The sequence below is a fragment of the Berghia stephanieae genome, chromosome 5 (assembly GCF_034508935.2).
Source record: "Berghia stephanieae isolate SIO BIC M18660-M18661 chromosome 5, UCSD_Bste_1.3, whole genome shotgun sequence".
Classification (NCBI taxonomy): Eukaryota; Metazoa; Mollusca; class Gastropoda; order Nudibranchia; family Aeolidiidae; genus Berghia; species Berghia stephanieae.
In genome coordinates, this window is record NC_088364.1 from 70,651,128 (window position 1) to 70,667,864 (window position 16,737).

The window sequence follows — 16,737 nt, forward strand, 5'->3', positions numbered from 1 at the left end:
ATAATTCCAATCAGTCGAGAAGAAAAGAGGCAAAATGGGGGAGGTCATTACTGCTGCAGCTGACAGGACAGTCTGGAGAAGACGTGTTCACAGCCCTATTTTCCACAAGGAGAGATAGGAAGATGTCAGTAAGTAAGTAATAATTCCAATACAGCTGCCGACAGGATCACATATAAATACCTGCGTAATTGTCCTCCAAGTTGTGACCAGATCTCGATTACTGCCCCTTGCCATTGATTATCCTTTAAAAGAGAGGCATTCGAAACACATCATTCACACAGTAACAGCCAATTATCAAAGTAACATAATGAAATGATTATTGTCATACTGATTAATTGAAACAGAGGAGTATGTTGCATAGATAGTACTCCCTGGATTCTAGCATGCCAAATTTCCATCATGCTCTGCAATACGGCATACAGGACCTAGGTGACAGAATTTTATCTACATAGCCATAAGTCATTACCATCCATGAGCTATGGATTTCAGCACACTCGGATTCTCGTATGCTTTTTGACTTCTCCCTACAGTGTGTTAAAATCCAATGAGTACTGTATTTGGATAATTGTGGTACGTAAAACAATTGTGAGTAACACATTATAATTTCCTCCATAATTATAATTGTATATTAAATGTTAATTAACGTTTATAATTATAAAAAATCTAAATTTGTTGAGGGCTTTTTATGTTTTTGTTTCACCATTGGATAGTTGACAGGCATCAAAATATGTGATTTCTCTCTTAATATGAGCCTGAATCTTCCCTTTACATATTTCGTAGATTGTTACACATTTCATTCTTTCTTGAAGCTGTCATATTCAATTTTGTTCAACTTACTTTGACAACCTTTAGTATGGCAAACACACAATCCTCAATTTCATCTTCGCTGGCAAACATGGTTGTGAAGTCTGTCCTCGACCAGCCATCAAACAAGACTCTTGGCACTGATTGGTCAATTCATAGGAGTGGAAACAAGTAGAATTTCGTATGAAGACATTATTACCTCTAATGAGACAAATATCTACAACCTGTCATCTCAAAATGATATTATGACAAGGTGAAAATGATGGGTTGTAATTGAGTTTTAAGCTTAATCTATACACATCAGTTAGAATCAATGACTTTGTTGGAAAGAGTGTTTTGTTTCTTCAACATCAAAAAAGCATAAATTTTGACATAATAGTTAATCCTCTTTATCTAGGTTATTCCAACACAATACAATTACGAGTCTGTTGGCTAAATTTTATCCTTGCCAGGAAAATAACTTTTTCTAAAAGAGCAGAAAATCCATATCACACTATGGGTAACTTTTTTATCCATGACTATCTTTGAAATTAATAACATTCTCATGTTATTAATTTAAAATGTTATTAAAATGGTCTTTAAAATAATTAAAAACTGTTGAAAGTTAAAATATATGAAAAGAGATCAACTTACTAACTGATGTATCTCGTCCTTTCATTACATCAGACACCCAACCTGCACCAGAAAAAAAAAATAATAATAAAATATGAAACTCACTATCATACAATTAAATAGGAATAGATGACGTCCCTAAATTTGAACAACAAAATAGTGGACAAACAAAAAACCAAACGATTTATTATAACTACTGTAAGTTTTAACAAAATTCTTTTCAAAACATTTTTACTTTTATAATACAGTCATATTCGATTTTGTTCTATTCTACATTTACAGGCAAAATCTATTGCACAGATACCTTTATTAATCAATGTTATGCCCTAGCAACATGGTTGTTAGGACATCACCCGAATGAGTCTGGAGTTGAACGTACCTTCCCAGGAGGTTAGGCATTTTGAACACCGCTTTTAGTCAATCAGGGTTCGAGCCTGGGGCTATATAAGCGTAGCGCGGGAAAGCAGAGGGAGTTCTTGTAAGTTATGTTGAATTGAACAGAATATCACTTTCAGCGGTCCTGTTCTATATCATTTTATCATTGTAGTGTTCCCTATTCGTGGATGTTAGGAGAAAGGATAAATGGATAAGTAGAGTTGTATCATTCTCATTTGTGTTATACATATTATTTAGTTCCGTAATGAATGTATCGTGTTCGTAAACCTTAATCTCCATTTATTTTAACATTACAATTGTCTGACCGTGAAGCGGACTTTCTCCTTCTTTCTCTTCCCTTTGATCAGGCTAGGCCCAGTGCAGTGGCCTAATTTTCCTCTCCGAGGGAACTTAACAGCAAGTTCCCTCCTTCGATTCCTCCTTGTCTTTCCCTTTCTTTACTTTTGTTGGCATTTCGGGTTATATGGCTCTATCGACTAACCGAGAGCATCTGAATCGTCACAATTAAAGACACAATTCTTTGCCGATTGTATCAGTCAATAAAAACAAGTAATTTACAACTACTATACTTCCTTGACGGAATAAGCTTATAGATAAATAAATGAAATTTTAAAATTGGCATCAATAAGCCATATTTCAAGTTTGCACATACTGAATTCACTTAACCAAGTCTTAATTATTCAACTAAACAGGCAACACAAAAACAAATTCACAATCTACAATGAACCATGTCACCCACTTGACATCCCTTTTAAACTAGGATCTCAATCATATAATCATTATTCTCTCAATTTCAGTCTGCTTATCACCCCTGTCACAGCACCGAAGCTACTCTTATCAAAGTTCACAATATCATAAATCATTTATGAAACAAACATGATGATGTTGTTATCATACTATTCGACCTAAGTGTTGCTTCTGATTCTGACACAATTGACCGTAGTCTTTTAATCGATAGACAAAAAACACTGTACGGATTTGGGGGTTGCTGTTCTTGACTGGTTTTATTCCTACCATTATGACAGGAGGCAATCAGTATCTGCAAACCAACATGACTTTCCGTATCCTTTTCCCCTCTCTTTTGGTGTCCCATAGGGATCAGCTCCGGGACCTTCTTTAATTTCTCTCTATTTTAGACCATTAAGTGAAATTATCTCCAAATTTTATATTGAGTTCCATTTTAACGCAGACAACACACAACAACTGTTTCCCATTAATACTGACAATTATCTCAACAAATTGAAAATTGTATGTCTGATATTAGTGACTGGAAATAAACTCAGGTTAAATGAAAATAAAACAAAGGTGTTGTAAATTATAAGACATGGCCACATGGACTTTTTCTGCACATTTATCTGATTGTTTGATTCCCATCACCAAGGACCCTGTGAGAAACTTAGGGAATTATTTTTTACACCAAATTAAACATGTCTCCCCATGTCAGTTTTGTAATTAGATCTTGCGATTTTTATCTTAGATCTATTGGTGCTTTAAAAAGTGTCTCTATATTAATATCACTTCTAGTACACAGTGGTTTACCAGCGGATCACTTAGTTGAGATGCTGGGTCAAGAGGTCACTACTCTCCTTCTCTTTACCTGCGCTCTGGCATGGCACGTGCCTGCAGTCAGTGAAGCGAGTAGTCTAATTGGTCTGATAAATAATGGCATAGCCAAGCCACAATTATCTTAAATGTAAATCTATATCACTCATGTTATAGATTGAAATCCCCCTCACACGGTGGACTAAATATCATAGATATCATCAGTATATTTCTTTCTCAGGAACACAGCAAAGTAGACTCACATTTTCACTACATTTATCGTTTAAATCAAATATTTCTGCAATCCCTACAACAACAATCAGACGTTGCAGTTTATTATTATTCACACTAGTACATAGTACAAACTGTCTACTTTCTGTTGCACTAATGTTAATTCAGTTCAACAAATATGTAACAAGTGTAGGGGTGGGGTATCAAATTTCACTGGGAATATCTAGCAGTCTATGAGATGTCTAGGCTATCGTGGGTGATGAATTTGGACCAGTTACACAATGTAAACAATGTCATAATCATTTCCTGGACTCCCTACTGACCATGGAACACTTTACTACACTGATTCTACAGTTTTGTCATTAAACGTTCCCATGAATATGGTAAAGGAGTGAAGAAGTCGTACTTATTGTAGTACAGGAACGTTGCTGTTTTTATTAATGTAGCTAATGGTGTTGTTTGGTTTTCTGAACGGTTGGAATGAATTGGATTTTATGTCGAATGTGATGTCGAGGAAGTCAACTGTTTTTTTCAACTGAAAATCACGATAGAAGCAAACAAAAAAAACAGTTGACTTCCTCGACATCACATTCGACATAAAATCCAATTCATTCCAACCGTTCAGAAAACCAAACAACACCATTAGCTACATTAATAAAAACAGCAACCACCCCCGTCCCGTCATTGAAAACATACCAAAAAACATAGCACTGAGGGTGAGCAAACTTTCGGAAAACAGGGAGATATTCAACGTCGCAGCCACCCCCTACAAAGAAGCACTCACAAAAAGCGGATACAACACACCATTTGAATACACAGACGCCTCCCTCTCATGTAAACCCCAACACACAAGTGAAGAACGTAAAACAAGAAAACGACACATAACTTGGTTCAACCCACCTTTCGACAAAAACGTCAGCACAAACATAGGACAGCAGTTCCTGAAATTAATTGATACACACTTTCCAATAAACCACAAGCTACATAAAATTATCAACAGGAATACCATAAAAATAAGCTACTCGTGTATGCGCAACATAGAACAAATAATTTCAAGCCACAACAAAAAAATATTAATAAACCACCGACAAGAGCAAAACCCACCCACCAGAAAATGCAACTGCAGAAATAAAGAACATTGCCCGCTAAACAAACAATGCTTAGAATCAAGTTTAATTTACCAAGCCACAGTCACAGAAACTAAAACAAACAAGCAAGAAAAATATGTAGGACTAACAGAAAATAATTTCAAAACAAGATACAACCTCCACACCTCAACATTTAGAAACACTAACAAAAAAACATCCACAAAACTCAGCGAACATATTTGGAAATTAAAAGACAACAAACTAGACCACAACATTTCATGGAAAATTTTATCTAAAGCAACAGGATACACACCAACATCAAAACAATGTAGCTTATGCCTGGAAGAGAAATATACTATAATCAAACACCCTCATGAAGCCACACTCAACATGAAAAGTGAGATGTACGGAAAGTGTCCCCATCGGCGTAAATTCTTGTTAAGCAACTTTAAACCGGAACCACTTCAAGAAACAACAACAGTCAACAAAACAACTCAGTCCTGACGATGGCAAATTAAGCCTGAAACATTAATGTAGACTGTCTCAAACATTGTGGTAAATATTTTAAATAATAATAATTCGCTCCATTACTGCATGTCGAGCACTTTTCGTACCATATTTGTATCAAACACGATTCAATATATATATATATATATATATATATATATATATATATATATATATATATATATATATATATATATATATATATATACACTCCCTCTGCAAGTAGCCCTACAATAATAATAGTTCTTAAAGACACATCTGTTACTGATTTAAGAAATATGAAATGAATGGGTTTGTTTCATTCATATCTCTGTTGATTGGTGTGGGAAAGTTTTATTCACCAGCTGCACTACTTGTACATTGTGACTATTGAGAATAATGTCTGAATATCTGTTAATTCCTAGGAGGTGCCACTATTATTTTCTCTATCTTGGTTCTGTTTAAGTTCCCCCCCCCCCCTCTCCCCCTCTTCTTATTTTCCCCAGTCGAACTTGCCTTTGTGGAATACTATCTGTACTGTTGATGTTATATCGTTGTTGTCAGTGGTATGAATTAGGTGTAGTGTGAATGTGATTCATTTCTCTTAGCCTGTCTTTTACGTGTGTATGTAATATGTGTGTATATGCAGGATGTATCGGTGTATGTATGTGTGGGTGTGTGTGTGTGTGTGTGTGTGAGAGAGAGAGAGAGAGAGAGAGAGAGAGAGAGAGAGAGAGAGAGAGAGAGAGAGAGAGAGAAAGAAAGAAAGAGAGAGAGAGAGAGAGAGGAATACCTTTTTCTACCATATTCATTGCTTCTATTATCTACTACGCCACTGTGATGGTGTTGTTGTTTGGTGTAATGACGGTGGTTTTGTTTCTATTTGTAATAATGAAGTAAAACCTACATACACACTATATTGCTTTATATGTTCTTTAGGAGTGTGTTAAATTGTTTAATCCTCTTATCTCCATATCTTTTAAATACAATACAAAATACAAATGGAGAGAACATACCAGATGTCCAGCCCATTACATTTATGACCATTCAAAACGTAGTTATAATGTGTTGAATCAGAAAATGAATGTTTACTGTGTGTAATAATATTAAGACTGGACAAAGCATTAATTAGTTTCGGAATCCAACGTCTGATTTTAAAGATTTGAATTTTTTATTGTCCGCACAACAACAAAAATATTTTAAAATGGTAGGGATTTTAAATTGCTTATAAAACCTATCAGAATAATCACAATAAAACGAAAAAAGAACCAACATAACAAGTGAAAGTAGTACTGTCTGTTCTGTAAGTTGATATTATTGTAATGTAAGTGGTCATCTAGATATGGTGTTGTATTACATCACGAAAATGCAATACTTTGTGTCATAACCCTCAAAAAGGGGAATCCCCGTCCAGGTAGCCACTTTTACAGCATGCAGCTGCTGTTGTCAGTCACTTGCTGGGTTCCAGCAGTATAACTAAGTGATCCGATTTTATGAAGAAATAAACAGCAGTGAGTAGCAATGACTATCCCGCACAAATCTTTGGGCCTCTTTTTCGCTCACGAAGTGCCCAAATTCGCGACAAAATATGGGACAAAGCCGTTTGGTATATGCTATTTTAAAAAAATTAATTACGACGCTGTTTATCGATGAATATGACTGAAAGTTGGCACACAGTTAGAAAAAAGGTCATTTTAGATTATGTCAAGCGACAAAACTCATACGATTACCAGAAGACCGTTAAAAATAGATTTTTACTCTTTGGAGTAAAATATTTCTAAAACTACCGGGCGTGTAGGTTTTGTCGCTGACAAGGTAAGACATGAACATTTCTTCTTTTAGGTTGTAAAATTTCATATGAATATGACGAGTACTTTTCCCGTATTTTTCAAAACACTATCCTAATTTGTTCTTCATTTGTAAAAGACAAAGCCATTTTGCCCCCCTACAGCCCGAATCACAAGTTCAAAACGATTTGGCACCAAACAGCGGCTGAGCGAGTCGTGGCAAAGCACTTTTTTTTTTTCTTCTTCTTCGTCTTGTGGAAACCTCCAATATTGTCGAGGATCACTCCACAGTTTGTAGTGTTTTACATTTTAAACTTACTAAAACTCTGCACATAATACTAATTAAAAAAAAAACACATAGATTAAAAAGTCACGTTGTGAACTCTAGCAATCGCGTGAAGGCATGTTGGCAACCGTTTTCAGCCACTTCAGCTGGGAGGCTATTCCATAGTCGGGCAGTGGAAGGGAAAAACGAATACATGTGGGCGTCTGTTTTTGATGTTGGGATGGTTACTCTTGCTGTGTGTCCCCTCGTATTTCTTGTGCCGATATCTTTGATGTCGTTTGGAAGTTTAAGGCAGGAATTTTTGTAGTAGATCTTGTGGAACAATTTAAGTTTATCTATCTTTCTTCTCTTTTCCAGAGGTTCAAGGCCAATCCGTTGTGATATTTCAGACGCACTTGAAAAAGGATCGAATGTGTTTGTGATGCGTCTTGCTGTTTTTCTTTGGATGTTTTCTAAGGTGTCGATGTTTTTCTTTGTATATGGGTCCCAAATTGAGCTGCCGTACTCCAAAATTGGTCTAACAATAGTTTTAAAAGCAAAGGTTTGAGTTGTGATTGGGCATCTTTTTAAATTGCGGGTGATGTAAGCGCTTGTTTGATTTGCCTTTGAAGCCAGGTGACATATGTGGTCATTCCATTTGAGGTTTTTAGCAAACTCAATGCCAAGGTATTTTGCTGTCTTTACATGTTCCAGGTTTTGACCATGAAGTTGGTATTCAAATGTAATAGGTGCTTTCTTATTTGTGATGGTTAGAACATTGCACTTTGATACGTTAAATTCCATTTGATTTATTGTTTCCCATTCTTGTAATTTAGCTAGATCGTCATTTAGTGTTTTGCAGTCGTCTGTTGTTCTGATCTGATTATATAATGCTGTGTCGTCAGCAAAGAGGCGCACTTTTGACCTTATACCTCGTGGAAGATCATTTATGTACACTAAAAATAGGACGGGCCAAGGACTGAGCCCTGAGGTACGCCCGATGTCACCATTCCGATAGTGGAAGTCTCGCCGTCGACAAGAACTTGTTGGGTGCGATTGTCCAGAAAAGTTGCAATCCATTGTAAGGTTTTGTTCCTGATACCAATGTCATACAATTTCTGGATTAACCGATGGTGAGGAACCTTGTCGAAGGCCTTGGCAAAGTCCAGTAGTACTAGATCAATTTGGCCACCTTTATCAATAGCAGCTGACAGATCATGTGTTAATGATAGAAGTTGAGTTTGACATGAGTGGTGCTTCCTAAATCCGTGCTGTTCATCACAAAAAATACTGTTAGTTTCGAGATATTCCGTTATTGAGGATCTCACTATATGCTCCAACAGTTTGCAGCAAATGCAAGTTAATGAAATTGGACGGTAGTTTTGAGCCCTGCTTCTATCACCTTTCTTGTAGATGGGTTGGACAAGAGCGTGCTTCCAAACAATTGGTATGTCTCCCGTTTCAAGAGAGAGTTTGAACAAATGTGTGAGGGCAGGTGCAAATTCGTTACTCAATATCTTTAAGAGACGGGATGGTATTTTGTCTGGGCCACATGCTTTCTTTGGATCTAGAGTGGCGAGGAGTTTGGAAACGCCCTCGACTGTCACATTGATTTCGGCCATAGTGTTGGAATCGTTTTCTTCGCCTCGTAGTTGTTGAGTGGTAATTTTGGTATGATCTTTTGAAGCAAAAACAGAGCAGAATTGGTTATTAAGTATGTCTGCTTTTCCCTTTGCATCAGAGTATAATACACGATCATGCTCAAGGGGCGCTATACCAACTGAATCGCACCTCCTACTTTTTATAAATTTCCAGAGCTTTTTGTTTGAGTCTTCACTGACAAGTTCCTTAACATGATTATGATAGGCCTTTCTACTCTCTTTTTGTGTTTCTTTTTTGAGTCGGGCGTAATTGTACCAGTCTTTCTTACTGTTGGACTTTCTCGCTCTGCTCCATGCCTTTTGTTTCCGTCTAGATAATCGTTTGACGGTGGTGTTTATCCATGGTTGGTGAAATTTCTTTGAGCTTTTCTTCGTTGGTACATGTTTGGTCATCATTTTGTTTAGGTGGTTGTTGATGGCAGTCCAAACATCCTCAGTGCTTTCTAGATGTTGATTAATTATGTTTTCACTAAAAAGACGTGTTTCTGTCCGCATTTCGGCGATATTTGCCTTTTTCCAAATAGTAATAGGGTGTGATTTTTTTGTGATTTTGTTTGCTTTGATAGTGCTTTCCGTGATGAGAATGTCATGGTCACTAATGCCTGGAATGGTTGTACACTTGACAATTAAATTTGGTCGATTTGTGATAAATAAGTCGAGGATATTTGTACCCCTTGTTGGATTTTTGTTTATTTGACTAAGGCCAAAATCTTGCAATTTGTTAATAAATGCTTGGTTTATAAATGAAGGATATTGGTAACTGATTATTTTTTCTTGTTCCCAATTGATATCTGCTTAACCAGAGTACATTTTTGATTGGTTGACCTCGTTTTAAAGTTCATGACTAGTCAAAATGTCTGCGCGGTCTCACTGGCAGAGGGGTGCTTATCGTCTGCCATTGCGTTTGGGTTCAATAAACAGCTGATAATTTGACTGTTTAATTTACAAGAATTTAAGAAATTATAATGTTAAAAGTTTTCGATTGCAATATGATCTACAATCTCAGCATGGGTTTAATTTTTGTGTTCCAAGTCACGTTCTATCAGTAACCTTTGTCCCCTTGTCCAATTTCTCTTTTCCTTCTATATTTCTTTTGTTTACGTACGCAATCCCCCCCCCCCCCCTCTCTCTCTCTCTCTCTCTCTCTGTGTGTGTGTGTGTGTGTGTGTGTGTGTGTTTATATATAAGTTAGAACTCTTCTAATGTTTTCATCATATTCTCTATCAATTTTGCCATAAAATTGCCAAATTTCAATCTTTTAATCCACTTATTACGCAAGATACAACCAAAGGTCGAAAAAAATGCCGAAAAAGCGTCCCATATTTTCGCGTTTTTTTCCTCTTTGCGGGTCATTCAAATAAATGACACCTCTGAAACTGCATAGCTTGTTTATTTATGAATGGATTTTCAAAATTCAAAAACATTTTTTCCTCAGTGGAGATAGGGCTTTGATTTCAGACAAAAATTTTCCTCAAAAAGAGAAAAAAACATTTTTCATAGTCATTGCTACTTCTAGTTGTCTCTATGACTTTTAGTCACCTTGACTATTGCAACAACTTGCTCTATGGTCGTGATAATATTGTCATTAATCAACTCAAAAGATACAGAACAGAGCAGCTCCAAAAAGCATGAGCATATTACCCCATTTTGGAGGACCTACACTGGCTACCTGTAAAGTTTAGAATTTAATTTAAAATACTGACCCACGTTTTCAATTGTTTAAACAATTCTACTACTGTTTACCTTCAATAACATATCCACCACTATAAATCCAGTTAAAATTTAAGATGTGCTCATCTAAATCTACTTAGGGAACCTCAACAATTTCTAGTTTTTAATGAGGAATCCTTTGACCACCATGCCCTCTGATATCAGCATTGCAACAAAACGCAGTGACATTCCATTTATTCCACATTCCACAGAAAGCGGTTAAAAACTGAACTTTTCTGTAGAGCATATGCTTTAGATTCCTAGTATGTATTTTAATACATATATCCTATTATAATATCAATGTGGATTTTTACTTGTCAGTTTAATATATAATGTGTACTAGACATTATGATATGAATTAATTATATATTATATTATTATCATATCTGTCATTGTTTCGTTCAGGTACTCATTCACATATGAGTCAAATTCAAATCAGATGAGTATGAAGTCTTAGCAAAGGTCATAAAACCATAGCAAAAAAAAACAAAAAACAATATTATAATTGGTCATCCACATGTCCATATTTTTATTATTTAAAGCCAATAACTTTAAGGTCAATATCCCTATGCCTATGTTTAGTGTGTATGTATAAATCAGAAGAAGATAAAACTAAACTGGCAAAGTGACGATAAACATTGGATGTCTCTCATTCCTGTTTAAAAAAAATAAGTGGTCATCCATCAGATAACAAATTATGCACAAATTGCCCGACTGTCAAAGAAATCAAGATCCAGTAACCACTCGGATGTCCATGATACTAAGTGACGAAGAACATTTGCAAAAAAAGGTATGTTATTGAATACATTCAATTTGATTTAATAGTTGGAATGAGCTCTAATATCAGGGTGTCCCAAATGACAAAGAAAGAAATTGGCAATGTTAAGATCAAAACCCTTGTTTCTATGGCTGACATTGTTCATCTGTCTAAGAAGAGATAACAGAGTTATGCGATCGAAGCAATCTACTACCTCTGCATTTAAAGCAGGGCTTCTTTGGTGGCTTGGATATAGTAGATTGTTCAAATCACAATACAGGTCTTTTTTCTCTCGTCTCTCTGAATCAGAGAGAAGGCGAAAAAGTCGAAAGGAATCTGTTTAAAAGGCAGATCAGACAATAACTTTGTCTGTTGGTAATTTTTAAACAATTAAATTACCTCTGATAATCACCTGCCTTGTGTTGTGAGGCACTAACTGTTATAATTAAATACAAACAAATATTTCCCCCTAATAAAATGAAAATCTATAACATAAATGTAAATGACTTAATTCACCTTTATCAATATCATGGGTGCCTTGAATGTGATACACTGCATTAGGGCTTCTCTTCACTTGGAGCCATACTGGGGATACATAAGTAAATTTGGCTCCAAATATCTTAGCAACATCGTATCCATGATTATTCCACTGGGGAAGAAAAAAAATATTTTGATAAACAAAAAATGTGGCATTCTTTCTGTAGATTGAAAACATGACAATTATCTATTTTGCTTGTTTTGCGAAATGCACTAAATCGAGTCTAGTTTACATTAGACTCAACCATCCTGAATTTGAGATAAGCATGGTCACCCCGGACTCCACATGTCCAAGTATCTTTCCCAGTGTAAAGAAATTAGTAATCAAAATTTGAAAATTGATGAAAATCCATGGGGTAAAGCATAATTTATTTGATAATTGTAATGAATGCAAGAGAGACAATCCACATGTTACGTTTTACTGTATATATATATATATCAATATATATATATATATATATATATATATATATATATATATATATATATATATATATATATATATATATATATATATAATAAAAGCAAAAACCATGAAATAATAGTGCTCAACTCTTTGATAAAAGGAGCTATTTATAAACATTTTAATTATAATTATTATTAAGATCTGTTTCTTGTCACTGGGACAATCTACAATCCCGTAGATTGTCCCAGTGACAAAAACAGATCTATAGGAGTAATAAAAATTATAATTATATAAATATAATATAATATAATATATTGGAACTGATTATTCCTTTGTCTATATAAATGTGAGCTGATTAATGATAAGTCAGATCAGTCCTGAGTATGCTGTAGAAAACATTGTAAAGATGTGTCGCTGTTTCTTATTTGAGTTTCTTAACTATTACTGTAATTTGAGCATAACTGTTGTTTGAGCAATAACAATAACAACAACAACAATCATCATCATCATCATCATCATCATCACCACCATCATCATTATCGTAATAATAATGATGATGATGATAATAATGATGATGATGATGATGATGATGATGATGATGATGATGATGATAATAATAATAATAATATACATAGTTTGTCTATAGTACCATAACCCATATTTCAACAAGGTCAAAATGCCTATTTGTGATGTAGCATCAGTCACTCAAACATAAAACATAAAACTATGTAATATAAACGTACAATATTATGTATTAAAATATATGCAGCTTTAATAAATGTATGCACTACGGTGATTTACACAAGAGCGCCAATCAGTGAAATGGCACTCTGCCCAAGTGCCTGCTCTTCTCATGAGTTTTTGGGGAGTTTTTTACTTGACAGTGGTTTGTTTCATATAAGCAACTTTGAAAAAAAAAAGTTTAGAGAACCTATTTGGTCAAGATTATTTTAATTGTGGTATCTTTTTTTTTTATTTTTTATTTGTTCAATTTTCTTCATTAACTGATCCATTACGAATAAAGTACTGTGATTTTTTTTTCCTAAACAAAAAATTTGTGATTTTCTCATTTTAACTATTGTATGAAGTTGACCCTGGTGACTGAATATTAATCACATAATTTTCATATTGATTTTCTGTTCAAATTCAGTGAATAACTTTGACTTTCCATCATCTCAACTTGCATAACCTTCTGGCATGTTTTGCATGTCTTGAATTCTAATTTGCTCATTGTGGTTTCAGACAATATCGGTATTGCATCTTCAAACAATTATTATGGAAAACAATAAATAGATGCCTCACAAAAGCAATATTATTACTTTTTGAAATAATAGAGAGACAAAATCAGTCCCAACTGACATGTACTTAATTTGTAGGCCTGATAACCCAAATTGTTTTGGCTTCATTATTGCAATGAAAATACTCTCAAACCCCAATAAGTGCACATTGGTCCCAATCTTCTGATCTAATTTTTAAACCTATTTCTATAGAATAAACCACAAATATAAAATGTTAAAAAAAAACACTTACAGGAGTGACATAAGCAAGTGTTTCTCCTTCAAATCTTTTCTTTCCTTTCTCCTTTTCGAAATACAATGAATGCTCATTTATGATGTCTTTCAGCTTGGGCGATTTTGAAACTAATTTCCTTTCCAATACATTTTTATCTGCAGCTTGTGTCTGATAAGATAAAAGAATGAAATATGAATCTGTTTTGTTGTCGGAAACTCAATCATAATATTCCCCGAAATGTAGAAAATCATACTTTAATAGGGAAGCTGGCATATGAAAGAGTAGAGGGCAACTAATAAACAAACAGAAAAAAAAACATCAACAGTGTCCATTCTTGTCCCCCTCCCCTCCCAAAAACAAAACAAAAAAACAACAACTTTTGAGCGACAATTTCAAATTTGGTGAATACAAATTTCATGTCAAACAAGGATGACAAATTGACAGTTTTCAAATTATCATTCTCAATTAGACTATAATAGGTGCTCTAAAACATTTACTATTTGTCACATTCTGGTCTTTGAGGTCAATTCACATCTGTTTCAATTAGTCTTCATTACTTTATTTGAAAGAACAGGTTCTCCACATCGCATCATGGTTTCTGGCATCATTATAGGGGGATACTCTCTATTCTGTTTCTTTGTAAATACAGCAACCATTCAATCGTTCAAAAAATAAATTGAGCTTTTATATAGCCCAATATGCACTAAACATGCTCAAAGCACTTTTCAAGGGGTCCCTGGCCAACAGCAACACTTAACATGTAGGACAGGACATGATGCCTGTTAGGCAATATTACAATTTTTTGGACAGAGTACATGCTGTTAACGGCCAGGTACTCATTTTACACCTGAGTACGGTGAGAGAAGATAAGGTAAAAAGCCTTTTCCAAGGTCTCAACTATGTGCCGAACGAGGCTCGAACCCAGGACCTTCCAATCCGAAAGCGAGTGTCATACCACTAGACCACATAGCCAAACGAATCTTAAATATTATGTAAAATTCTGACTTCATATCAACATTCAATATTTTAAAGTGTATTTATCTGAATACAGCTTCAATCCTTTGCACCCCTTGTAATGGCAAAACAGGTGAAACTATCAGTTGCAGAAAAGGCGGGTCTCTCGTAAAGACATGGTCCCTACCGAGCAGAGTAACTCAACCGATCAACACAATGGAATTTTTGTAGTTTCTTTATTTCTTCTCGACAGGGGCAGAGAAGGGGCGTTTTAAAACTTCAAAAATATAAATGATAACTGATAAAAAAAGACTTTCGGAAAGTGCCAAAAGGTCTTTACTGAGAATGAAATTTCATATGGTGTGGACCCTGTCATAAATTTTAATTTTATTTATTTTTTTGTGCTTTGTACAACAAATGGTTTAAAAATTAAAAGTAAAACAGGTTAGGACCTTCAATTCTTGCTCAAAACTATGACACTTGGGATCTTCCAAAATTTGGAATCATCCAATGTAAAGGGTTAAGTAGCATATGAAATACTTCATATAATGTTAGGAAATTTTCTGGTTTTATTTCAAATTCCAGGCTTTCTCATTCAATGCTAAAAACTTATGTGTGGCTCAGTGGTGTAGGGTCTAATCTGGACACAAACCATGTGATGTTATAAATAGTGGATAGGTGAGCTCAGTGGTGTTGGGTCTAATCTGGACACAAACCATGTGACGTTATAAATAGTGGATAGGTGACAGTGATTGTGGAAAATTCTGGTCCCATTTTTCCTTTCAAAGCACGTTACACAACATTAGTCCACTCGACTCAGGTGTAAATGACTAGCTGTCTGTAGGCAGTGATGGATATTGTAAGAGTGTTTAGTACAAAAAGAACATTGAAACAATGAAAGCCTATGAAAATTTCATAGAATAGATTCACAGGAAAGGAAAGCAATAACAAGCGTTAATGCGTCTTTTGTTTGTGGTCTGCTAGATTTATCTAATAACTGTCGTCCAGCTGGCTACTTTCGCTGTCTATAGTCAGTGATGGATATTGTAAGAGTGTTTAGTACAAAAAGAACATCTAGCAGGCAACTGGTACTGAATGAAATGGAAATATGGTTCCATAGGGCATGGAGAGGGGTGAATGAATGAATCATTGTGAAACGCATCACTTCCCATTTTGGACATTATCAAATCTAACACTCTTGTCGATTTAATTAATAAAATATTCAGTTTTATAATATGGGTCATTTGAATTCTCATTATTATAATATTTCACATAAAAATGACCTTTATTTGGCAACATGTCAGAAATTGGTCCTTTTTTTTTTTTTTGTTGTTTGGCAAAAATTTTAAAACATTGTCCCTTTTTTTTTGTGCAAGATATTTTTAAAATGTCTTGTCATTTAGCAGACTAAAACATCTGGCTAACAAATTGTCGGTAACATTTTTCATATTATTAATCGGCAGAGACCAGGCCTTTTTACGAAAGTAAAATTTATCGAATCACAGGGTCCACATCATATGAAAATTCATTCTCAGTAAAGTAAAGACTTTCGGAAAGTGCAAAAAAGTCTTTACTGAGAATAAAATTTCATATAATATGGACCCTGACATAAATTTTGATTTTATTTTTTTTTTTTTTTTTTTTTTTGCTTTGTACAACAAATGGTTTAAAAATTAAAAGTAAAACAGGTTAGAGTTAGGACCTTCGATTCTTGCTTGTTCTTCCCTTTTACTTTTCCTCGGTCGCCTGGCGACAATGTAGATGTGACAAGCAGTGGCAACGACCAGAAAACCACCACAATAATCAAAACAATTGCGATAATTTTTGCAATACTTTTCATTCTCCTTCGTTTTAATGTTAGAAATGAAAGCCTTTGAAAATTTCATAAGATTCACAGGAAAGGAGAGCGTTAATGCATGCTTCTGTTTGTGGTCTGCTAAATTTATCCAATAACCGTCGTCCAGCTGGCTACTTTCGTTTTTTAAGTGA

At 34.8% G+C, this 16,737-nt stretch overlaps 1 protein-coding gene across 1 annotated transcript in view; it reads right to left on the reverse strand.

Moving 5' to 3' along the window:
- Positions 1–16,711, reverse strand: part of LOC144973531 (chitinase domain-containing protein 1-like) — a 28,779-nt gene extending 12,068 nt beyond the window's left edge. The window contains exons 1-6 of the mRNA XM_078916066.1: positions 16,451–16,711; positions 13,813–13,962; positions 11,856–11,988; positions 1,438–1,479; positions 838–944; positions 181–242 (exon numbers count right to left, since the gene is read on the reverse strand). Of these exons, the coding sequence (XP_078772192.1) occupies positions 181–242; positions 838–944; positions 1,438–1,479; positions 11,856–11,988; positions 13,813–13,962; positions 16,451–16,588 (632 nt within the window). The 5' untranslated portion in view covers positions 16,589–16,711. The remainder of the gene's footprint in view (positions 1–180; positions 243–837; positions 945–1,437; positions 1,480–11,855; positions 11,989–13,812; positions 13,963–16,450) is intronic.
- Positions 16,712–16,737: the final 26 nt, after the last annotated feature.